Source organism: Gopherus flavomarginatus, chromosome 23 (assembly GCF_025201925.1).
Source record: "Gopherus flavomarginatus isolate rGopFla2 chromosome 23, rGopFla2.mat.asm, whole genome shotgun sequence".
Taxonomy (NCBI): domain Eukaryota; kingdom Metazoa; phylum Chordata; order Testudines; family Testudinidae; genus Gopherus; species Gopherus flavomarginatus.
This window is the reverse complement of record NC_066639.1, coordinates 15,849,945-15,874,022: the sequence shown is the minus strand read 5'-3', so window position 1 is coordinate 15,874,022 and position 24,078 is coordinate 15,849,945. Positions and strand designations below refer to the sequence as shown.

The 24,078-nt window shown below is 64.3% G+C and overlaps 1 protein-coding gene and 1 long non-coding RNA gene across 2 annotated transcripts; both read right to left on the bottom strand.

Moving 5' to 3' along the window:
• Positions 1-2,847: 2,847 nt before the first annotated feature.
• LOC127039641 (uncharacterized) lies at positions 2,848-6,018 on the bottom strand. Its single transcript, XR_007771251.1, has 3 exons — positions 5,717-6,018; positions 4,366-4,418; positions 2,848-3,292 (listed from the first exon to the last, which is right to left on the bottom strand). It is a non-coding gene; the product is annotated as an uncharacterized LOC127039641 (long non-coding RNA).
• Positions 6,019-8,413: 2,395 nt separating this feature from the next.
• DVL2 (dishevelled segment polarity protein 2) lies at positions 8,414-21,888 on the bottom strand. The gene is made up of 15 exons (XM_050933272.1): positions 21,633-21,888; positions 17,600-17,669; positions 17,087-17,232; positions 16,215-16,324; positions 15,519-15,651; positions 14,871-14,961; positions 14,711-14,780; positions 14,159-14,298; positions 13,552-13,628; positions 12,276-12,343; positions 11,675-11,809; positions 11,435-11,566; positions 10,582-10,758; positions 9,658-9,882; positions 8,414-8,972 (listed from the first exon to the last, which is right to left on the bottom strand). The coding sequence occupies exons 1-15, from the start codon at positions 21,806-21,808 to the stop codon at positions 8,497-8,499; spliced, it is 2,226 nt and encodes a 741-aa protein (XP_050789229.1). The 5' UTR covers positions 21,809-21,888; the 3' UTR covers positions 8,414-8,496.
• Positions 21,889-24,078: the final 2,190 nt, after the last annotated feature.

Below are 24,078 nucleotides of genomic sequence, written 5' to 3'. Positions count from 1 at the left end.
GTTTGGGGGTGAGAACCTGGCTACTTCCCCCCTCCCCCCCCCCATTGGCCATTAGAGCCCAGGGCCAGGCTGCCCTTAGTCAAAATGGCCACCAACTCCCAATGCTCTCGATGGACCTGAAGCCAGCCTGCCCTCACCTAAAATGGCTGCCCACGTCCTTGACCCCATGAGGCTGAAGCCAGGCTGCCCTCACTCAAAATGGCCACCTCCTGGCATTGCTCTCTCTAGGCCTCAAGGCAGGCTGCTCTGATTGTACTATATCACCATGGTAACCGAGCCCCCCTCAGCCCAGCCCCACTGGGAGATGTGAGCCCCAGAAAGCAGAAAGCACTGAACCCCGTGGGGCTACGGGAGTCAATAGGCCAGAGGATCAGCTGCTGGGGGGACACATCCCTAGACTGCACTCCCCTCCCAGAGCCGGGGAGAGAACCCAGGAGTCCTGGCTCCCAGCCCCCCCTGCTCTAACCCACCAGCCCCTACTCCCCTCCCAGAGCTGGGGAGAGAACCCAGGAGTCCTGGCTCCCAGCCCCCCTGCTCTAACCCACCAGCCCCTACTCCCCTCCCAGAGCTGGGGAGAGAACCCAGGAGTCCTGGCTCCCAGCCCCCCTGCTCTAACCCACCAGCCCCCACTCCCCTCCCAGAGCCGGGGAGAGAACCCAGGAGTCCTGGCTCCCAGCCCCCCTGCTGTAACCACCAGCCCCCACTCCCCTCCCAGAGCCAGGGAGAGAACCCAGGAGTCCTGGCTCCCAGCCCCCCATCTCTAACCCACCAGCCCCCACTCCCCTCCCAGAGCCGGGGAGAGAACCCAGGAGTCTGGCTCCCAGCCCCCACTGCTCTAACCACCGGCCTCCACTCCCCTCCCAGAGCCGGGGAGAGAACCCAGGAGTCCTGGCTCCCAGCCCCCCTGCTGTAACCACCAGCCCCCACTCCCCTCCCAGAGCCGGGGAGAGAACCCAGGAGTCCTGGCTCCCAGCCCCCCTGCGCTGACCCACCAGCCCCCACTCCCCTCCCAGAGCAGGGGAGAGAACCCAGGAGTCCTGGCTCCCAGCCCCCCTGCTCTGACCCACCAGCCCCCACTCCCCTCCCAGAGCCGGGGAGAGAACCCAGGAGTCCTAGCTCCCAGCCCCCCCTGCTCTAACCCACCAGCCCCCACTCCCCTCCCAGAGCCAGGGAGAGAACCCAGGAGTCCTGGCTCCCAGCCCCCCCTGCTCTAACCCACCAGCCCCCACTCCCCTCCCAGAGCCAGGGAGAGAACCCAGGAGTCTGGCTCCCAGCCCCCACTGCTCTAACCACCGGCCCCCACTCCCCTCCCAGAGCCGGGGAGAGAACCCAGGAGTCCTGGCTCCCAGCCCCCACTGCTCTAACCACCAGCCCCCACTCCCCTCCTAGAGCCGGGGAGAGAACCCAGGAGTCCTGGCTCCCAGCCCCCCATCTCTAACCACCAGCCCTCACTCCCCTCCCAGAGCCGGGGAGAGAACCCAGGAGTCCTGGCTACCAGCCCCCCATCTCTAACCACCAGCCCTCACTCCCCTCCCAGAGCCGGGGAGAGAACCCAGGAGTCCTGGCTCCCAGCCCCCCTGCTCTATCCCACCAGCCCCCACTCCCCTCCCAGAACTAGGGAGAGAACCCAGGAGTCCTGGCTCCCAGCCCACCCTGCTCTAACCATTAGCCCCCACTCCCCTCCCAGAGCCAGGGAGAGAACCCAGGAGTCCTGGCTCCCAGCCCCCCCTGCTCTAACCCACCAGCCCCCACTCCCATCCCAGAGCCGGGGAGAGAACCAAGGAGTCCTGGCTCCCAGCCCCCCCTGCTCTAACCACCAGCCCCCACTCCCCTCCCAGAGCTGGGGAGATAACCCAGGAGTCCTGGCTCCCAGCCCCCCCTGCTCTAACCCACCAGCCCCCACTCCCCTCCCAGAACCAGGGAGAGAACCCAGGAGTCCTGGCTCCCAGCCCACCCTGCTCTAACCATTAGCCCCCACTCCCCTCCCAGAGCCAGGGAGAGAACCCAGGAGTCCTGGCTCCCAGCCCCCCTGCTCTGACCCACCAGCCCCCACTCCCCTCCCAGAGCCGGGGAGAGAACCCAGGAGTCCTGGCTCCCAGCCCCCCGCTCTAACCACCAGCCCCCACTCCCCTCCCAGAGCCGGGGAGAGAACCCAGGAGTCCTGGCTCACAGCCTCCCCCCTGCTCTAACCACCAGCCCCTACTCCCCTCCCAGAGCCTGGGAAGAGAACCCAGGAGTCCTGGCTCCCAGCCCCCCCTGCTCTAACCCACCAGCCCCCACTCCCCTCCCAGAGCCAGGGAGAGAACCCAGGAGTCCTGGCTCCCAGCCCCCCCTGCTCTAACCCACCAGCCCCCACTCCCCTCCCAGAGCCAGGGAGAGAACCCAGGAGTCTGGCTCCCAGCCCCCACTGCTCTAACCACCGGCCCCCACTCCCCTCCCAGAGCCGGGTAGAGAACCCAGGAGTCCTGGCTCCCAGCCCCCACTGCTCTAACCACCAGCCCCCACTCCCCTCCTAGAGCCGGGGAGAGAACCCAGGAGTCCTGGCTCCCAGCCCCCCATCTCTAACCACCAGCCCTCACTCCCCTCCCAGAGCCGGGGAGAGAACCCAGGAGTCCTGGCTACCAGCCCCCCATCTCTAACCACCAGCCCTCACTCCCCTCCCAGAGCCGGGGAGAGAACCCAGGAGTCCTGGCTCCCAGCCCCCCTGCTCTAACCTCCAGTCCCCACTCCCCTCCCAGAGCCTGGAGAGAACCCAGGAGTCCTGGCTCCCAGCCCCCCTGCGCTGACCCACCAGCCCCCACTCCCCTCCCAGAGCCGGGGAGAGAACCCAGGAGTCCTGGCTCCCAGCCCCCCTGCTCTATCCCACCAGCCCCCACTCCCCTCCCAGAGCCGGGGAGAGAACCCAGGAGTCCTGGCTCCCAGCCCCCCTGCTCTATCCCACCAGCCCCCACTCCCCTCCCAGAACCAGGGAGAGAACCCAGGAGTCCTGGCTCCCAGCCCACCCTGCTCTAACCATTAGCCCCCACTCCCCTCCCAGAGCCAGGGAGAGAACCCAGGAGTCCTGGCTCCCAGCCCCCCCTGCTCTAACCCACCAGCCCCCACTCCCCTCCCAGAGCCGGGGAGAGAACCAAGGAGTCCTGGCTCCCAGCCCCCCCTGCTCTAACCACCAGCCCCCACTCCCCTCCCAGAGCTGGGGAGAGAACCCAGGAGTCCTGGCTCCCAGCCCCCCCTGCTCTAACCCACCAGCCCCCACTCCCCTCCCAGAACCAGGGAGAGAACCCAGGAGTCCTGGCTCCCAGCCCACCCTGCTCTAACCATTAGCCCCCACTCCCCTCCCAGAGCCAGGGAGAGAACCCAGGAGTCCTGGCTCCCAGCCCCCCTGCTCTGACCCACCAGCCCCCACTCCCCTCCCAGAGCCGGGGAGAGAACCCAGGAGTCCTGGCTCCCAGCCCCCCGCTCTAACCACCAGCCCCCACTCCCCTCCCAGAGCCGGGGAGAGAACCCAGGAGTCCTGGCTCACAGCCCCCCCCTGCTCTAACCACCAGCCCCTACTCCCCTCCCAGAGCCTGGGAAGAGAACCCAGGAGTCCTAGCTCCCAGCCCCCCCTGCTCTAACCCACCAGCCCCCACTCCCCTCCCAGAGCCAGGGAGAGAACCCAGGAGTCCTGGCTCCCAGCCCCCCCTGCTCTAACCCACCAGCCCCCACTCCCCTCCCAGAGCCAGGGAGAGAACCCAGGAGTCTGGCTCCCAGCCCCCACTGCTCTAACCACCGGCCCCCACTCCCCTCCCAGAGCCGGGGAGAGAACCCAGGAGTCCTGGCTCCCAGCCCCCACTGCTCTAACCACCAGCCCCCACTCCCCTCCTAGAGCCGGGGAGAGAACCCAGGAGTCCTGGCTCCCAGCCCCCCATCTCTAACCACCAGCCCTCACTCCCCTCCCAGAGCCGGGGAGAGAACCCAGGAGTCCTGGCTACCAGCCCCCCATCTCTAACCACCAGCCCTCACTCCCCTCCCAGAGCCGGGGAGAGAACCCAGGAGTCCTGGCTCCCAGCCCCCCTGCTCTATCCCACCAGCCCCCACTCCCCTCCCAGAACTAGGGAGAGAACCCAGGAGTCCTGGCTCCCAGCCCACCCTGCTCTAACCATTAGCCCCCACTCCCCTCCCAGAGCCAGGGAGAGAACCCAGGAGTCCTGGCTCCCAGCCCCCCCTGCTCTAACCCACCAGCCCCCACTCCCATCCCAGAGCCGGGGAGAGAACCAAGGAGTCCTGGCTCCCAGCCCCCCCTGCTCTAACCACCAGCCCCCACTCCCCTCCCAGAGCTGGGGAGATAACCCAGGAGTCCTGGCTCCCAGCCCACCCTGCTCTAACCCACCAGCCCCCACTCCCCTCCCAGAACCAGGGAGAGAACCCAGGAGTCCTGGCTCCCAGCCCACCCTGCTCTAACCATTAGCCCCCACTCCCCTCCCAGAGCCAGGGAGAGAACCCAGGAGTCCTGGCTCCCAGCCCCCCTGCTCTTACCCACCAGCCCCCACTCCCCTCCCAGAGCCGGGGAGAGAACCCAGGAGTCCTGGCTCCCAGCCCCCCGCTCTAACCACCAGCCCCCACTCCCCTCCCAGAGCCGGGGAGAGAACCCAGGAGTCCTGGCTCACAGCCTCCCCCCTGCTCTAACCACCAGCCCCTACTCCCCTCCCAGAGCCTGGGAAGAGAACCCAGGAGTCCTGGCTCCCAGCCCCCCCTGCTCTAACCCACCAGCCCCCACTCCCCTCCCAGAGCCAGGGAGAGAACCCAGGAGTCCTGGCTCCCAGCCCCCCCTGCTCTAACCCACCAGCCCCCACTCCCCTCCCAGAGCCAGGGAGAGAACCCAGGAGTCTGGCTCCCAGCCCCCACTGCTCTAACCACCGGCCCCCACTCCCCTCCCAGAGCCGGGGAGAGAACCCAGGAGTCCTGGCTCCCAGCCCCCACTGCTCTAACCACCAGCCCCCACTCCCCTCCTAGAGCCGGGGAGAGAACCCAGGAGTCCTGGCTCCCAGCCCCCCATCTCTAACCACCAGCCCTCACTCCCCTCCCAGAGCCGGGGAGAGAACCCAGGAGTCCTGGCTACCAGCCCCCCATCTCTAACCACCAGCCCTCACTCCCCTCCCAGAGCCGGGGAGAGAACCCAGGAGTCCTGGCTCCCAGCCCCCCTGCTCTAACCACCAGTCCCCACTCCCCTCCCAGAGCCTGGAGAGAACCCAGGAGTCCTGGCTCCCAGCCCCCCTGCGCTGACCCACCAGCCCCCACTCCCCTCCCAGAGCCGGGGAGAGAACCCAGGAGTCCTGGCTCCCAGCCCCCCTGCTCTATCCCACCAGCCCCCACTCCCCTCCCAGAGCCGGGGAGAGAACCCAGGAGTCCTGGCTCCCAGCCCCCCTGCTCTATCCCACCAGCCCCCACTCCCCTCCCAGAACCAGGGAGAGAACCCAGGAGTCCTGGCTCCCAGCCCACCCTGCTCTAACCATTAGCCCCCACTCCCCTCCCAGAGCCAGGGAGAGAACCCAGGAGTCCTGGCTCCCAGCCCCCCCTGCTCTAACCCACCAGCCCCCACTCCCCTCCCAGAGCCGGGGAGAGAACCAAGGAGTCCTGGCTCCCAGCCCCCCCTGCTCTAACCACCAGCCCCCACTCCCCTCCCAGAGCTGGGGAGAGAACCCAGGAGTCCTGGCTCCCAGCCCCCCCCTGCTCTAACCCACCAGCCCCCACTCCCCTCCCAGAACCAGGGAGAGAACCCAGGAGTCCTGGCTCCCAGCCCACCCTGCTCTAACCATTAGCCCCCACTCCCCTCCCAGAGCCAGGGAGAGAACCCAGGAGTCCTGGCTCCCAGCCCCCCTGCTCTGACCCACCAGCCCCCACTCCCCTCCCAGAGCCGGGGAGAGAACCCAGGAGTCCTGGCTCCCAGCCCCCCGCTCTAACCACCAGCCCCCACTCCCCTCCCAGAGCCGGGGAGAGAACCCAGGAGTCCTGGCTCACAGCCCCCCCCTGCTCTAACCACCAGCCCCTACTCCCCTCCCAGAGCCTGGGAAGAGAACCCAGGAGTCCTGGCTCCCAGCCCCTCCTGCTGTGACCCACCATCCCCCACTCCCCTCCCAGAGCCAGGGAGAGAACCCAGGAGTCCTGGCTCCCAGCCCCCCCTGCTCTGACCCACCATCCCCCACTCCCCTCCCAGAGCCAGGGAGAGAACCCAGGAGTCCTGGCTCCCAGCCCCCCCTGCTCTGACCCACCAGCCCCCACTCCCCTCCCAGAGCCGGGGAGAGAACCCAGGAGTCCTGGCTCCCAGCCCCCCCTGCTCTAACCCACCAGCCCCCACTCCCCTCCCAGAGCCAGGAGAGAACCCAGGAGTCCTGGCTCCCAGCTCCCCCTGCTCTGACCACCAGCCCCCACTCCCCTCCCAGAGCCGGGGAGAGAACCCAGGAGTCCTGGCTCCCAGCCCCCCTGCTCTAACCCACCAGCCCCCACTCCCCTCCCAGAGCCAGGGAGAGAACCCAGGAGTCCTGGCTCCCAGCCCCCCTGCTCTAACCCACCAGTCCCCCCTGTTCAGATACCAGGGTGATGTGCACCAGCTAAGCCCCTTGTACCCCGAAGGGCCAGAACTGCACCTCCAGCCAATGCCGGAGCACAAACACCCCCCTGCCCCCCAATTTTTTTCCAAGCCTTTTGCTTTATTTTTATAGGTTTATTGTTCTTTTCATACACAAAGAGCTAAAAATAAATACATTATTCAAAATAGGATTCTGCTACTATGCCCCCGCCCCCTTAGCGGAGGGGGGGTACACTGCTAGAAAAATGGGGGACCCCAGCACCATTTACGGGGGGTATGTACCCTATGTGCGGAGCTAGAGAAATGGGGATCCCCAGCCCCATGTATAGGGGGTAGGTAGTGTATGTAGGGGGGGCTGGAGAGGCCCCCCCCACATGCCATTAGGAGGGGTACACAGCCTATGTGAGAGGCTGGAGGTAAGGGGGACCCCCAACACCATTCACGGTGGGGGGGTTACATATGCTGTGTGTTGAGGGAACAATCACCACCCCTTGGGGGTGAGCCGAGCCAACTCAGAGCCCCCCCAGGCAACAGGGGCGGATCGGGAATATCCCCCCCAACTATCCAACCTCGAGTGGTCTTGCCTTCCCAGTCAGAAACACCCCTGCCCCCCCGAGCACCCCAAGCCTGACTGCCTGGTTTAAACGAGAGTGGTCGATATCGGCCAGGTGCATCGGGGGGAGGGGGTGCCCCCCAAGTGCAAGGGGGGGGAGGAAGGAGTCGAGGGAAGCTTGTCAACTGACCATGCCTGCAGGCGGAGAGGACGCATAGCTCGCTGGGGGGGGGTTCGGAAGCGGGGTAACTGGACCCCCCATCTCAGACACCCTGATTATGCAAGTTTGGGGGGCCGGGGAGGATAAAATGGGACCTTTCAAAACCTGTGCATTTTTTTTTAATACAAAGAACGTTTATAAAAATGTCTCAAAGAACGTGGTTTTTTTTTTTAAACGATAATAAAAAAAAGATATTAAAAAAAGGATCTTTTCGGAAGGAAAAAAAGATCTTGTCACTTCATCCACACCGAGGCTGCGGGGGCTGGTACCGAGCGGCGCCGGGGGGGGTGTCAGTACCAATGGGGGGGGCTGGTTTCGGACAGTACGGCCCAAAACTGGAGAGAAAGCGCCCAGTCCTGGCTTCGTTCCCCAGCTGTGGGTCATGTGACCCCGTGCGTGGTCATGTGGCTTTAAGAAAGGCGTGGCCCCGGAAGGCTGTCACATGACTAGAATTGGCGACTCATGTGGCTGCTGGCGGCAGGTCACGGGAGATTAAAAGGCTGACAGGTGGCCCGGGGACACTAAATCACCTGGCCGTGCACCAGTCATGTGACATCAAGGCAGCTACAGGACAGGAAGGCCGAGTCACGTAGGACCACATGTGGTCACGTGTCGGCGGAAGACTTGGTTCATGGAGCCCGTCTGATGCCAGGGACGTGGGGGTCATATGATCACAGGGGAACCAGGCTGTCACATGACCCCAGAAGGCTCTGTGGCTAGAGGTCAAGGAAACTCAAGGCTGCATCACGTGACCCCCAAAAAGGGTTGCATGGAGGGAGGTCACGTGATACCGGCTGGTCACATGGCATCTGAAGGCTCCGTGTGGATGGCAGGTCACGTGACCTCAAGGCAACGAGTGATAGCCACATGGCCGGGAGTTCGGTCAGGCGGCTTCTAAAGGCTCCTGGCTTGGACGGAGGTCACGGGACATCAAGGCAATGTGGCCGGGAGGTCAGACGAGGTTGAGGTGCTTTCGGGCTGGGTCACATGACCCGTCACCACGGGCGGCTGGGTTGGTCCTGTGGCATCAGATGGCTCCGTGGGATGGAGGTCACGTGACATCAAGGCAGCCACGGATCGAGTCACATGGCCAGGAGTCGGTCCCGTGGCGTCTCACGGCGCGTGGGCGGCGTCACGTGACCACCGGCGGCCAGCAGGTCACATGACGTCGACGAAGAACTCGCTGGGGTTCCCCATGGCCATGTGGAAGGACTGGCGGCTGGCAGTGAGCTCGGGGGGCACCGAGGCCAGGTCGCGGACGGGGGGGGCGCCGGGGGGCTGCACGGAGGCGGGGGCGGCGCTGGGGGGGCCGGGGGGCATCATCATCACCATCATGGGGTTGTAGGGCAGGGGCACGCCGGGGGGCCCGTAGGAGTGGTGGGAGCGCAGGCTGCTCACCAAGCTGTGGTGGCTGCGCTGGGGGGCGCCGCCCACCTCGGCCCCGCCCCCTGCCAGGGCGGGGCCTCCCCCACCGGCCCCGCCCCCTGGCTCCGCCCGCCGCAGGCTGCTGCGGGTCGAGTACTCCGATTCGCTGCCGCTGCCCGATTTGGAGTCGGGGGCCCCCTTCTCGTCCTTGGCCTTGCCCCGGCCCCCCCCGCCCCCGTCGCTCCGGTTCGAGCCGCTGCTCCGGCTCCCTGCAACGAGGGGGGGGGGGTCAGTGACCCGCCAATCCACAGGGAGCACCCGTGTTACACAGCGAACCCAGGCGTCCTGGCCCCCAGGTTCCCCCTACTCTAACCACCAGCCCCCACTCGTCTCCCAGAGCTGGGGAGAGAACCCAGGAGTCCTGGCTCCCAGCCCCCTGATCTAACCCACCAGCCCCCACTCGCCTCCCAGAGCCGGGGAGAGAACCCAGGAGTCCTGGCTCCCAGCCCCCTGGTCTAACCCACCAGCCCCCACTCCCCTCCCAGAGCCAGGGAGAGAACCCAGGAGTCCGGGCTCCCAGCCCCCCCTCCTCCAACCACTGGACCCCACTCCCCTCTCAGAGCCAGGGAGAGAACCCAGGAGTCCTGGCTCCCAGCCCCCTGGTCTAACCCACCAGCCCCCACTCCCTTCCCAGAGCTGGGGAGAGAACCCAGGAGTCCTGGCTCCCAGCCCCCCCCTGCTCTAACCACTGGACCCCACTCCCCTCCCAGAGCTGGGGAGAGAACCCAGGAGTCCTGGCTCCCAGACCCCCCTGCTCTAACCACTGGACCCCACTCCCCTCCCAGAGCCGGGGAGAGAACCCAGGAGTCCTGGCCCGGAGCCCCTCTTGCTCTAATCACTGGACCCCCCTCCCCTGCTGGGGGCTGGAACCCAGGCGTCCGGGGGGCTGCTCACCCTCGCTGTGCTGGCTGCTGGCGCTCCCCATGCCGTAGCTGTAGGAGGAGAGCTCGTGGTAGGGCGGGGGCTGGGTGCTGTAGGGGTGCGGGGCCGGGTACTGGTAGGAGAAGGTGGGCATCAGGGGCCAGGGCGTGGCCCCGGGCAGCGGGAGCGGGGCCAGCGTGTCCTGGTCCGACGCCCCGCTCGAGCCGTCGTTGTCGTTGAGGGAGAGGTTGGCCATGTCTGTGAGGGAGAAGGGGAGGGTCAGTCGCACAGGCCAGCTGGGTTCTGCCTCAGCGAGGGGGCGCCGGCTCCCACCCGGCCCCAGGGCAGGGACTGGCTGGCTCAGGGGGGCAGGGAATGGGGCAGGGGCCTGTCCCCTCTAGGGGGCGCCGGCTCCCACCCGGCCCCAGGGCAGGGACTGGCTGGCTCAGGGGGGCAGGGAATGGGGCAGGGGCCTGTCCCCTCTAGGGGGCGCCGGCTCCCACCCGGCCCCAGGGCGGGGACTGGCTGTCTCAGGGGGGCAGGGAATGGGGCAGGGGCCTGTCCCCTCTAGGGGGCGCCGGCTCCCACCCGGCCCCAGGGCGGGGACTGGCTGGCTCAGGGGGGCAGGGAATGGGGGACACGTGGCCTGTCCCCTCTGGGGGGCGCCGGCTTCCATCCCACCCCAGGCTGGGTGGTCTGACCGGCCTGCTGGGCAAGGAGCTTAGCAAAGAACCCAGGAGTCCTGGCCCTTGTAACCTCCTCCCCAGCCCCCCCACCCCGAGCTCATGTGGGGGGGGGCTGAACGGGGGGGGGGCAGGGATTGACAGATCCCAAGTCGGGAAAGAGGGAGCGGGGGGGGATCCCCTTGTTTAAGACACCCCATCCCCCCAGATCGGGCCAGGCCCCCGCCCCCCAGCCTGGAGCTTAGCCCCTGGGGGGCCGTGGGGGGCCGCTCACAGTTCTCGCAGCCGCGCAGGTCCCCGAAGACGTAGTAGCACTGCTCGGAGAAGGTGATCTTGTTCACCGTGTGCCGGATGAAGCCGGCTTTCAGCAGGTTGCTGGCGTATTTCCGGGCCTCGCGCCGGTCCTGGAAGCCCTCGACGTGGTGATAGAGCCAGTCCACCACGTCCGAGCCTGGGGGGGAGGGAGCGGGGGGCTCAGCAGGGGGCACTCTCCCATGGCAGGCAGGGTTGGACCCAGGGGGGTGCTGTGGGGCAGGGAGCAGTGCAGGGCCAGCAGGGGGTGCTCTCCCCTGGCAGGCAGGGCTGGCCCCAGGGCGGAGCTAGGGGGCGCTGTGGGGCAGGGAGCCGGGTGGGGGATCAGCAGGGGGCGCTCTCCCCTTGCAGGTGGGACTATCCCCAGAGCAATGCTATGGGGCACTGTGAGCAGGGAGTGGGGCAGGGGGCACTCTCCCCTGGCAGGTGGGACTATCCCCAGGGCAGTGCTATGGGGCACTGTGGGGCAGGGAGCGGGGCAGGGGGCGCTCTCCCCTGGCAGGCAGGGGAGGTCCCAGGGCGGTCCTAGGGGGTGCTGTGGGTCAGGAAGCTCAGCAAGGCGTGCTCTGGCCGCAGGGCGGCTCTAGGGGGCGCTGTGGGGCAGGGAGCTGGGCAGGGGCTCAGCAGGGGGTGCTCTCCCCTGGCAGGCAGGGCTGGTCCCAGGGCGGCACTATGGGGCGCTGTGGGGCACGGAGCAGGACAGGGGGCTCAGCTGGGGGCGCTCTCCCCTGGCAGGGGGCTGGCCCCAGGGCAGGGCCCGCCCTCGACGCCGACCCTCCCCCTGGCCGAACGGCGCCCCCCGGTGGCCGACGTACCCAGGAAGGCGTTGGGGATGGTGATCTTCAGCCACATGCGGTCGCGAACCTCCAGCCCCGACTCCGGGGAGGCCATGGCCTTGGTGACCGACGCCATGTCCGTGTGGACCGACAGGTTGAATTCGTCGAAGCCTGCGGAGAAAGGAGCGATGGGACCCCCCGGCGGGGACCGGCTGGCTGGCGGGAGTGTGGGGCAATGGGGCCCGGGGGCCGTCCCCTCTGGGGGGCGCCGGTACTCACGCTCGCTCTCGGCGACGGAGCTCCCGGAGGTGATGGTGCTCATCGAGCTGCTGCCGGGGTAGGCGGCGAAGGCGCCGGTGAGGGCGGCCGAGTGGGAGACCCAGGCGGCCGGGTCGATGGGTTGGATGGGCTCATCTGTGGGGGCAGGAGGAAAGGCTGAGTTCGCCCCCAAAAGGCAGGACCCCCCCGTCACTCGCAATCCCCCTATCTCAGCCCCCTATGAGATGTTTGACTCTCAGAGACGGGGTGTCCATGGGGCAGCCCCCCCTGCTATCTACACACCCCCATACACAACCCCACCCAAGCAGGCAGAGAAACCCTCTGATTTTCTCTCCTTAGCCCCCCGTCAAACCGCCCACCAAGAAGCGCCCCCAGATCTGGGAGGATGCCAGCCACTCACACCCCAGACAACACATCGCCCCAAAATCGCCACCCCACGGAGCCGGGGACCCCAGAGATCATGGATGTGAGATGCAAGACGCCCCCACCCATCCTTCAGAGGGGGCCCACCCATTCACCCCCAAACTCCAAGGCAAGGGGGAGACGCCGGCGGAAACAGCCAGCAACTCGCGGAGATGGTTTTGGGGGCATCAGTACTTACTCCTGGGCAGCGTGAAATACCCCTGGGGGGAAGGGTCCCAGCACTTGGCCACCGTCAGCACGATCGGGCTATAAGAGAAAGGAGGCGGAGGTGAACCCCAACTCCCTCCTGCCACTGAGATGCGGCCACCTCTGGGGCGGGGCGGCTGGTTACCCAGGGACCCCTCACCCGGCGCTGAGATGCACCCAGCTCTGGGGCAGGGTTGCTGGTTACCCAGGGACCCCTCACCCGGCGCTGAGATGCGCCCAGCTCTGGGGCAAGGTGGCTGGTAACCCAGGGACCCCTCACCCGGCGCTGAGATGCAGCCACTTCTGGGGCAGGACGGTTGTTTAGCAGGCAGCGATTTTGGGGAAGAACACAAAGGGATTGGTGCCGACGGTGGGGAGAGCACCCCAGCCCCACTGCCAGCACCACAGTGCCCCCTAAGGATCAGACTTAGTTCCCGGGGCTAATGGCTGCTCCGGGGGGCAATTCTGCGCCGCTGGGCAAAGCAGAAATGAACGTTTTGCGCCCCGATTTTCCCTCCCCGTTCAGAAATGGGCTGTGGGGGCTGCTGTTTCTCCCTCTGGATCCCTGGGCTCTGTGCAGGGGGAGCAGGAATTTGCTGGGGGGGCGGGGGGGAAGCCCTGTAGCTGGGCTCCGATGAGGGAGGGGGGTTGGGTGCATTGGCTGGGCGGAGCGGGGGCACCATGGATGGGCTCTAGGGGAGTGGGGTTGTGGGTCTTTGGCCCCCCAGCTGGACTCAGAGGGGAGGAGAGGGGGCAGAGAAACAGGAGCAGAGGATTCCTGGGTTCTCTCCCCGGCTCTGGGAGGGGAGTGGGGGCTGGGGAGTCGGAGCAGGGGGGACTGGGAGCCAGGACTCCTGGGTTCTCTCCCTGGCTCTGGGAAGGGAGTGGGAGCTGGTGGGTTGGAGCAGGGGGGGGCTGGGAGCCAGGACTCCTGGGTTCTCTCCCCGGTCAGAGGGGTCACTTTAACTCTTTCCTCCTGGGGGAATTTGTGGGTGTTTGTAAAAATTGTTGACGGTATTTGGAAATAAATAACCAAAAATCATTGAAACTGGCCTGATTACGCAGTGTTATTTTGACACACGAAATCTGCAGAATTTTAAAGTATTGTGCGCAGATTTTGCAAATGTTTGCCGCAGAACGCCTCCCGGAGTAAATTACCAGCGAAGGGCTCCTAGGAGAGGCCCATCCACCACGAGCGACCTTGCAATCGACCTGAGACAGGCTCCGGGGGCACCCCCCAGGCCTCCCCTCCCTCTCCCCCGGCTCACCCCGGCTTGTGGACGATCTCCCTCAGGACTCTGACGGCGTCGTCGTTGCTCATGTTCTCAAAGTTAATGTCGTTCACCTGTCGGGAGAGAGCGACACAAAGTGAGCCGACCCCTTCCTAGGCAGGGGGAGCAGCGGAGCCCGGACGCCTGGGTTCATTCCCCGGCTCTGGGAGGGGAGTAGGGGCTGGTGGGTCAGAGCAGGGGGGACTGGGAGCCAGGACTCCTGGGTTCTCTCCCCGGTTCTGGGAGGGGAGTGGGGGCTGGTGGGTCAGAGCAGGGGGGCTGGGAGCCAGGACTCCTGGGTTCACTCCCCGGCTCTGGGAGGGGAGTGGGGGCTGGTGGGTTGGAGCAGGGGGGCTGGGAGCCAGGACTCCTGGGTTCTCTCCCCGGCTCTGGGAGGGGAGTGGGGGCTGGTGGGTTGGAGCAGGGGGGGCTGGGAGCCAGGACTCCTGGGTTCGCTCCCCGGCTCTGGGAGGGGACTGGAGGCCGAATCTCGGCCCGGGCCAGGGAGGGGTCTGTGCAGCGCCTGGCCCAACCAGAGGACCCCGCAATCTCGCAGTCACCGCTGCCCCCGGCTACAGGAGGATCCGAGGGGGGGGGGGCGCACCTGCAGCAGCATGTCCCCCGGCTCAATGCGCCCGTCAGCCGCCACCGCACCCCCCTTCATGATGGAGCCGATGTAGATGCCCCCGTCCCCCCGCTCGTTGCTCTGCCCCACGATGGAGATGCCGAGGAAGTTGTACTTCTCTGCAGGGGGGGGGAAAGGAGGGGGAAGGCGGGGTCAGCGGGGGCTTCGCCTCCTCTTGGAACCTTCCCTTACCCCCTCCCCCCATCGTTATCCTCTACTTGGAATCTTCCAGTCTTTCCCCCTCCGCCACTTGGAATCTTCCATTCTCTCTTTCCTTCTTTCCCCACCCACTTGGAAGCTTCCACTCTATCCCCCCATTGACCCCCCACTTTTGGAATCTTCTATGTTCTATCCCCCCCACCCGCTGGTTGGTACCTTCCATTCCCCCCCCCACCAGAGCTTCCTCCAAATCCCGTCCTCCCTCTGCAGCTCCTCCCCCCACATCTCTCCCCTTCCCATGCCTGGACTCCAGAGTCTCCCCCCCCGCCCCCCACCCCCAGCCCTGACCCCACTGCCCCCCGCCCCCCTTACCCATGTTGAGCGTGACAGTGATGATGTTGAGCGACATGGTAGAGTCGGTGACGCTGCTGAAGGAAGACGTCTGGAACGGAATGGGGGAGTCAGTGGGGCAGAGGCAACGCAGCCCCCCACCCAGCTCCCTCCCTCCCTGGCACGGTGGCCAGGCCCTTACCCGCTCCAGGCGCGGGGGGCGCTGCTTACGCCGTCTCCGGTGCCGTTTGAGGAGGCGGGAGGCGCTGCTCTGCTCCGTGGAGCTGCTGAACCTGGGGGGCGGGGAAACGGAGGTTATGGCTGGGGCTGCAGGGGAAAAGACAACTGAGCCTTCGGGGGGGGAGAGGGATGGGGAGGGACTGCCCCTGCCCCCTCCCCCTCGGTGGCACATCCTCCACCCCTCCCTCCCAGCATCCTGGGAAACCCACCCTGGTTTGTCCCGTCCCTGGGGCCCATCTCACCCCAGGGGTCCCCAAGGAATTTCTGTCCCCGATCTTCTTCCCCACACTGGGTTACCCAGCGCCTGGATTCTCTGCCACCATGGGGACCCTAATTCCCTGTCCCACACCAGCAGCACCTCCCTGTCCCCAGATCCCACCACCACAGGGATCCCACCACCACCAACAGCACCCGGCTAGGTTACCTTGCCCCTGTATCCCCCCTCCACCAGGGGGACCCCAATTCCCTTCCCTCCACCAGGGGGACCCTGCTAGTTTACCCTGGTTCCCCCAAAACTAGAGGGACTCCCATGGGGTTTGCTCCTGGATTCCATCCCACCACCAGGGATCCCTGTGGGTTCATGCCCTTCATGCCCTCCCCACCCTCCCACCTGCTCATGGTGTCGTCATCATCTGAGTCGCACAGGCTGGTGGTCTCGATCTCGCTGGTCAGCAGGGTGGACGAGCTCTCGTACCCGGCCAGGTGTCGTTCCAGCCGTGACTGCCCATTTGGCCGGTGCCCGCCTGCGGTGCGGCGGGGGACAGGGTCAGGAAGTTGAGGTGATGATTGCACACCCTTCCCAAAGCCGGGGAGAAAACTCAGGAGTCCTGGCTCCCAGCGCTCCCTGCTTTAACTCACCAGCCCCTACTCCCCTCCCAGAGCCGGGGAGAGAACCCAGGAGTCCTGGCTCCCAGCCCCTCCTGCTTTTACCCACCAGCCCCTACTCCCCTCCCAGCGCCGGGGAGAGAACCCAGGAGTCCTGGCTCCCAGCCCCCCTGCTCTAACCCACCAGCCCCCACTCCCCTCCCAGAGCCGGGGAGAGAACCCAAGAGTCCTGGCTCCCAGCCCCCCTGCTCTAACCCACCAGCCCCCACACCCCTCCCAGAGCCGGGGAGAGAACCCAGGAGTCCTGGCTCCCAGCCCCCCCTGCTTTTACCCACCAGCCCCCACTCCCCTCCCAGAGCCGGGGAGAGAACCCAGGAGTCCTGGCTCCCAGCCCCCCCTGCTTTTACCCACCAGCCCCCACTCCCCTCCCAGAGCCGGGGAGAGAACCCAGGAGTCCCAGCTGGTTCGAGGCCTCTCTCACCACCATGCTCCGTGCTCTCCCGGCGCCGTGGCCTCTCCCTCCGCAGTGACACGACTGACTCCGTCTCCGTCTCGTGCTCCAGGTTCTCCCGGCTGCCCGAGATGTTAGGGCTGCAAAGACCGACAGTTGGTTACTGTTTGGGTCCACAGCTGCCACCCCTCCACCCAGGGGAAGATGGTCCCTTCCACCTCCCCCACCTGTGGACTCTTCCAAAGTCTCCACCCCTGTTTAGTCAGTGGATTCTTCCAATGTGATCCAGGTCTAGGGATTAGGCAGGATTATGCTCCACGCCCACCCTCAGCCTGTACTGGCAGGTGGACCCTTCCACCTCCCCCTGTTTATTGGCAGGTGGATTCTTCCACTCAGCCCAATGCAAAGGATATTCTCTCTCCATCCCCAGGATGGAAGGTGGACTCTTCCACCCCCTCAGTACTGCAAGCATCCAGTGCACAAGATTTAATATCCCCCCCAAATACTGGCAAGTGGACTCTTCCATCCCACCCTGCCCATGATGAGTGGTTCCCCCCAATACTGGCAGGTGGACTCTTCCACCTTGCCCTCAGTTTCCCCAAATACTGGCAGATGGACTCTTCCATCCTCAATGCAGAGGATTTAAGCCCCCCCAATACTGGCAGGTGAACTCTTCCATCCCCAAAGCAGAGGATAAGCCCCCCCAATACTGGCAGGTGGACTCTTCCATCCCCAATGCAGAGGATTTAAAATCTCTCCCCAGTACCAAAGGTGGACTCTTCCACCTGATCAGTGGCTCCCCCCCATTACTGGCAATTGGATTCTTCCACCCCCAAATGCAGAGGATTACACCCCCAGTACTGAGAGGTGGACCCTCCCCACCCCCACCCCGCCGTACTCACTGGAAGGAGGGGGGCCGGGAGTCCCCGATACCACTAGTCCTCTCCACGGGCAGCGGGGGCAGGGGGGGCGGCGGGGGCGAGGGCTCCGGTCGGCTCTCCGCGGGAGTCGGCACCGGCTCGGGCTGGGGGGTCTCCGAAGATACCAGCTTGGAAGGGGGGGGGGGCGAGACACAAAGAATGCATGAGTTGCCTTGGACTGAACCATCCCATAGCCCCTGAGCCAGAAACACCCCTCCCTCCTGAAATAGTCTGATCTGGGCAGTGGGAGGGACCATAGCAGGCTTGGGCAGCCCATTGGTTTGATCCAGGACAGCAGGCGGGATACCGGGGTAGATGGGCCCATGAGCCTGACCTGAGATAGTGGGGAAGGGGCGATATGCAGGGCCTAATCCAGGATGGTGGGGAAGGGGCGGGAGCCCAGGCTAGATGGGCCCATGGGTCTGATCAGTAACAGGGGTTTCTATGCCCCAATGCAACTTCCTGTAGTGAGAAGAACGACCCACACGGTCATACCCAGGAGACGACTCTCCCGTTGAAACAAGGCAGCTTCGCATTGTCGTCTGAAATCTCCTCTTTGACCACCCTATAGCGGAGAGAAATGGGAACAGATTAGCGCGGCCACGTGACCGGGCACCCCTCGCCCGGTGCGGAGATGCAGCCACCTCTCGGGTGGGACATGGAAACCGATTAACAGTGACATCACACAACAATTTAAGGCCGGGATGGTTCGGTTTGAGGGATCTCAGTCCAGGCCTGTGGCACTCCAAGCAGAGAGAGAATTACACTCATATATGAGGAGCGGGATTTTAGGGAGACTGAATGGAATAAGCCTGGCTGGAAATTCAGCCCGGACGTTGGACTTCAAATCCCTACAAAGATGTTCCAGAGGATCGTTAACAATTCTGAGGGCCGTGGAAAACGCCTGCTCCCCTTGACCAAAGATTTACCATGCCTGGACGGGTCTGACTATTTTAAATCAGCCTATATGAGTAGCTCAAATTCCAATTGCCAGAGGCTGGGGTCAGGGTTTTAAACAGGAGGAAAGAAATTTAGAATTTCTCAATGAACTGAACGCAAACGAGACTTAGAGTCGCAGTTTTTAATTTTTTTATCCTGTTAAAAAGAATTTAGCAACCTCTACGGACCAGAAATATTTTCACGGCGGTTTCAATTCTGTGTCTCTTTTGACTAGTATAACGATTGTCCTTTATAATCAAATGTCTGTATTTTCAGCATTTTTAGTTACCCCAAATGTACAAAGAATGTTATTTATGGATCACTAGCTATGGATAACTATTGTGTTATTTATACTTTAAAATCTATGCCTATTATTAATAATCCAATACATATACATATATTATATGTGATATTATTTATAACAAAATCCATGTCTGCTTATAATTAATAATTATTAACCCACTATTTACAGCTAGGCTTGGAAAGATTAATTTTTAATCGGTAAATGTCGGTAAACATCGATTTCACCATGGATGATACTCAAAATTTACAGAAGAATGATTCTTGAGAACTCATTCACGTTTCATTTAAGGTTATTTACTCTGTCTACTTTGACACGTGATGTTGATCATTTGCGTTTTCGCGGTTATAAATATTTAACTCGTTGAATCTTAACACTTGCTGTCATTAAATTATCCGGTCCGCCTGATAATTTCCCACAACTGTGAAAGTTTACATCCATAACGGTAATAAAACGCAGATGTAAACCCCACGACTGTGCAAATGTACAATGGATAAAAAATGGAAAACAATGCTTCAATCCCATAATTTAGTGGTCCCCAACACGGTGCCCGCCGGGGCGCCTATGCACGCCCGCGTACTGGCCAGCGGACAAGCATCCGCCGAAATGCCACCGAAAAGCAGCGTATTCAAGAGGTGCCGCCGCCAAATTGCTGCTGAAAAGCCGCTCGATGCTGCCACTTCTCGGCGGCATTTCAGCGGATGCTTGTCCGCCAGCCACGGCCCTCGGCGGCTCGTCGTCCGGCACCGCCACCCGGAACTCACCGTGAGAACTCAGATCGACAAACCTGAAAAATGCTTCAACCACCAATTTTGCACAACTGTGAACATTTAAAAGTGATCCATCTACCTGCTTAATTTCACACCGCTGGGACATTCCATAGTGATAAGCATTAAAAACGCGTCAGCCCCCTAATTTTGCACATACTGTGAAACTTTTAAATTGATACAAATGGGCGGGGGGGCGACTCTTTAAAATAAACATGGACATTATCCATCAAAATGATTTAAAAATTTCAAATTTTGCCACACCTATTTATACTGTATTTGCGTGGAAGTATATAGCTCACCGTCATATCATATGTATGTTCCTAAACCACAAGCCGTATTGCATTATTTGTCATTTACGACCAATTTTATGCATTCCGATGTTTATTACAACAAAGCGGTGTTGGATTCAGCCCCACAGCTACATTAGTTTGTCACTCAAGACAGGTAAGTTACTATTCGTTTATCAAGAGGGCCCTAACAAATTCATGATCCATTTTGGTGAGTGTCACGGTCACCGGATTTTAAAAATCATCACTGTCAGGACTGCAGCTCGTTAAATCTGAAGCATCACGGTGTTGGAACCGTAGGGGTCCCGACCAAAAAGGAGTTGTGAGGAGAGCGGGGGTTGCAAGGTTATTGTAGGGGGGATACAGTGCTGCTACTCTTCCGCCCGCGCTGTTTCTGACGGCGGCCCTGCCTTCAGAGTTGGGTGGCTGGAGAGCAGCGGCTGCTGGTTGGGAGCCCAGCTGTGAAGGCAGAGCCGTCACCAGCAGCAGCGCAGAAGGGCGGCATATTCTGGTAACGCCACCCTTAACTTCTGCACTGCTGGGCCCTCGGTCAGCAGCAGCCGCCGCTCTCCGGCCGCCCAGCTCTGAGGGCAGCGCAGAAGTAAAGGTGGCAATACCCCCCCGCCACAAAAATAACCGTATGACCCCCGCCGTAACTCCCTTTTGGGTCAGGCCTCCCAATTTGAGAAACGCTGGTCTCCCCCCGTGAAATCTGTACTGCACAGGGTAAAAGCAACAAAAGACCGGATTTCACAGCGGGAGACCAGATTGCACGGTGTCCAGGACGGGTTTTTCGTGGATTTGGTTTATAAATCAGAGCCGAACCTGGAGATTTATAACCCCCTGCCGCTTAGTTATGACCCCTACCGACAAGATTCATGACAATTTTGAATTTCAATTAATCTGCGCTCGATTATTTAGCCTCGACTATTTATAAGTGACCAGTTATGCCACCATCAGGACAGAGACTTCTCGCTCCCAGCTCCGCTCCCCGGATGGCATTAGCGACAAAGCCGCCTCTCTGGATATCTCCCGCCCCGTACCTACACGGGAGGAGGAATCAGTTTTTTTGGTTCAAGGCCCCATTTCTTGGTCAAGGAGCAGTCACGGCCCAGGCCTCAGGGAAAATTGAAATATAATCGTCCACATCACAACAAGGATCGAAATAAATAGGCAAACAAGATGTCGGGGTCCGTCTCAGGGCGCCGGGCGGTCCAGATTTGGCCCCCACTCGGTGTACTGCCGCCCCCGGATGCCCGGGGTTATTCGCCGGACAGGGTGGGGTGGGGAGCGGCTGATGGAGGGGCTGGGGTCCCCTGGATGCCTGGGTTCCCCAAGGGGGAGGGGATGAAGGAGGAGGCAGGGTCCCCTGGACATCTGGGTTCCCCGACAAAGTGGGTGGGGTATCACCCGGGGGGGGGGAAGATCAGAGAGGGAGCAGGGTCTCCCAGACGCCTGGGTCCCCGTGGGGGGCGGTCTCCCAGACGCCTGGGTTCCCAGGGGTGGGGATGGGGGGCAGGGGTCTGTTGGATGCCTGGGTTCCCAGGGAGGGATGAAGAGGGGGCGGGGTGCCCTGGACGCCTGGGTTCCCCAGGGGGGGTGAGAAGAGGGGTCCCCCGGACGCCTGGGTTCCCCGGGGGGGGGGATGAGCAGCGGGCGGGGTCCCCCGGACAGCTGGGTTCCCCGGGGGGGGGGATGAGCAGGGGGCCGGGTCCTCCGGACGCCTGGGTCCCCCGGGGGGGGGATGAGCAGGGGGCGGGGTCCCCCGGACGCCTGGGTTCCCCGGGGGGGGGGATGAGCAGGGGGCGGGGTCCCTCGGACGCCTGGGTCCCCCGGGGGGGGGATGAGCAGGGGGCGGGGTCCCCCGGACACCTGGGTCCCCCGGGGGGGTGGATGAGCAGGGGGCGGGGTCCTCCGGACGCCTGGGTTCCCCGGGCGGGGGATGAGCAGGGGGCGGGGTCCCCCCGACGCCTGGGTTCCCGGGGGGGGTGGGGATGAGCAGGGGGCGGGGTCCCTCGGACGCCTATGTCCCCCGGGGGGGGATGAGCAGGGGGCGGGGTCCCCCGGGCGGGGGATGAGCAGGGGGCGGAGTCCCCCGGACGCCTGGGTCCCCCGGGGGGGGGGATGAGCAGGGGGCGGGGTCCCCCGGACGCCTGGGTCCCCCGGGCGGGGGATGAGCAGGGGGCGGGGTCCCCCGGACGCCTGGGTTCCCCGGACGCCTGGGTCCCCACCCGAAGTCCTGGTCCATGCTCTTGAAGAAGTACTTGGCGCCGGGCCGGCTCAGCGCCGCCTTGACGTGCCCCAGCGTGATGCGCTCGGCGGGCACCGGGATCTTCACCAGGTAGGGGGTCTCCTCCTCGTCCAGGTGGTAGATCACCTTGGTCTCGCCCGCTCCCCCCGCCGCCATAGTACGGCCCGGCCCGGCCCGGCCCAGCGCGCCTGCGCCGCCGCCGGGGCCGGACGGGAACGAATCAATCCCGCGGGGGGGAGCGAGAGCCGCCCTCTGTCTGGGACTGTCTCGTCTCCACGCTACGCGGGCCGCTGTGCGCGGCTGCGTCACGGCGCTGCGTGCGTGCGACGGGGCTCCGCCTCCTCCTCCTAACCGTCACGTGACGGAGAGGGCTCGACGTCTGGGCGGGGCGGGCGGAGCGGTGGGTGCGCTTCCCGCGCGCGCCCCTCCCCCAGCCGCACGTGCACGCGTCAGCGCCTGACGCAGCGTGCTGGCGTCACGGGGAACGGAGGGGGAGGAGCGCTGGGGAAGGGGGAGGGGCCAGAGGGGAAGGGTGGGGGAGGGGAGTTGAGGGGGCGGGGCAGAGGGGAAAGGGGGAGGGGAAGAGGGGGTACAGGGGGTCAGAAGGAAAGGGTGGGGGGAGGGAGTTAGAGGAGGGAAAGTGGGGGGGAGGGGAGTCAGAAGGAGAGGGCAAGGGGGGGTCAGGGAAAGGGGAGGGGAGTAGAGGAGAGAAAGTGGGGTGGGGGAGGGGAGTCAGAAGGAGAGGGCAAGGGGGGGGTCAGGGAAAGGGGAGGGGAGTAGAGGAGGGAAAGTGGGGTGGGGGAGGGGAGTTAGAGGGGGGAAAGTGGGGGGAGGGGAGTTAGAGGGGGGAAGGGAGGCACAAGGAGAGGGCAAGGGGGGGTCAGGGAAAGGGGAGGGGAGCAGAGGAGGGAAAGGGGGGTGGGGGAGGGGAATCAGAGCAGGAGGGGGTACCGCGGGGTCAGAGGGGGAGGGTGGGGGAGCGGAGTTAGAGGGGGAGGGGAGGCAGAGGGGGGAGGGGTGGCACAGGGGGAAAAGGGGGGACAGGAGGCAGAGCAGGAGGGGGCACCGGATGGGTCAGAGGGAAAGGGATGGGGAGGGGAGCTGAGGGGGGGAGTCAGAGCGGGAGGGGGCACCGGGGGGTCAGAGGGAAAGGGGAGGGGAGGCAGAAGGGGCAGGGGGAATGGGAGGCAGAGGGGGAGGGGAAGCAGAGGGGGAAAAGGGGGGACAGGAGTCAGAGCAGGAGGGGGCACCGGGGGGTCAGAGGGAAAGGGGAGGGGAGGGGAGCTGAGGGGTAGAGTCAGAGTGGGAGGGGGCACCGGGGGGTCAGAGGGGGAAGGGAGTTGGGGGGGAGGGGGCGGCACAGGGGAAAGAGGGGGGACAGGAGTCAGAGCAGGAGGGGGCACCGGGGGGTCAGAGGGAAAGGGGAGGGGAGGGTAGCTGAGGGGTAGAGTCAGAGTGGGAGGGGGCACCGCGGGGTCAGAGGGGGAAGGGAGTTGGGGGGGAGGGGGCGGCACAGGGGAAAGAGGGGGGACAGGAGTCAGAGCAGGAGGGGGTACCGGGGTCAGAGGGAAAGGGGAGGCAGAGGGGGAGAGGGCACAGGAGGGTCAGAGGGGGAGGGGAAGCAGAGGGGGAAAAGGGGGGACAGGAGTCAGAGCAGGAGGGGGCACCGGGGGGGTCCAGAGGGAAAGGGGAGGGGGAGGGGAGTTGAGGGGGAGAGTCAGAGCGGGGGAGGGCACAAACGGGGGGGTCAGAGGGGGAGGGGAGTTTGGGGGGGGAGGGGGCAGCACAAGGGGAAGAGGGGGGACAGGAGTCAGAGCAGGAGGGGGCACCGGGGGTCAGAGGGAAAGGGGAGGGGAAGGGAGTTGAGGGGGAAAGTCAGAGCGGGAGGGGGCACCGGGGGTCAGAGGGGGAGGGTGGGGGGGCGGAGTTAGAGGGGAGGGGAGTTAGGGGGGAGGGGGCGGCACAGGGGGAAGAGGGGGCCACCGGGGGGTCAGAGGGACAAGGGGAGGGGAGGCAGAGGAGGTGATGCACGGGGGGGAAGGGGGAAGCAGGGGGCCAGAGGGGGAGGCAGAGGAGGAAGAGGGGAGGGGGTCAGAAGGGGGAGGCAAAGGGAGGAAGTTAGGGATAGGGAGGCAGAGGGGTTCAGGGAATCAGCGAGGGCTGGGGGGTAGGGAGGGGAGAGCAAGGGAGCATCAGAGCGATGGGAGTCAGGTTGGAAGTGGGGAGGGGAGACGGAAGAGGTGGGGGGGCTAGGCAGGGGAGCGGGGGGGTGCACTGGGGAGCCGCAGAGGCTAGACAGACACGAGACTCGTGACAACCCCTGCTGCTTCCCCTCCCCAGCTGCAGGGCAGAGTTGGTCTCTCCCAGGTACTCCTACCACACCCCTTGTCCCGAGGGGAAACTGAGGCAGAGAGCGGCCACGTGGC

Excerpts from the sequence above, each read along its gene's own strand:
- DVL2 (XM_050933272.1), bottom strand. The coding sequence starts at position 21,808 with ATGGCGGCGGGGGGAGCGGGCGAGACCAAGGTGATCTACCACCTGGAC. Across the intron at positions 14,962-15,518 it reads GATGACGACACCATGAGCAG|GTTCAGCAGCTCCACGGAGC; the intron begins GTGGGAGGGTGG and ends CCCGCCCCCCAG. Across the intron at positions 12,344-13,551 it reads GAGATCGTCCACAAGCCGGG|CCCGATCGTGCTGACGGTGG; the intron begins GTGAGCCGGGGG and ends TTTCTCTTATAG.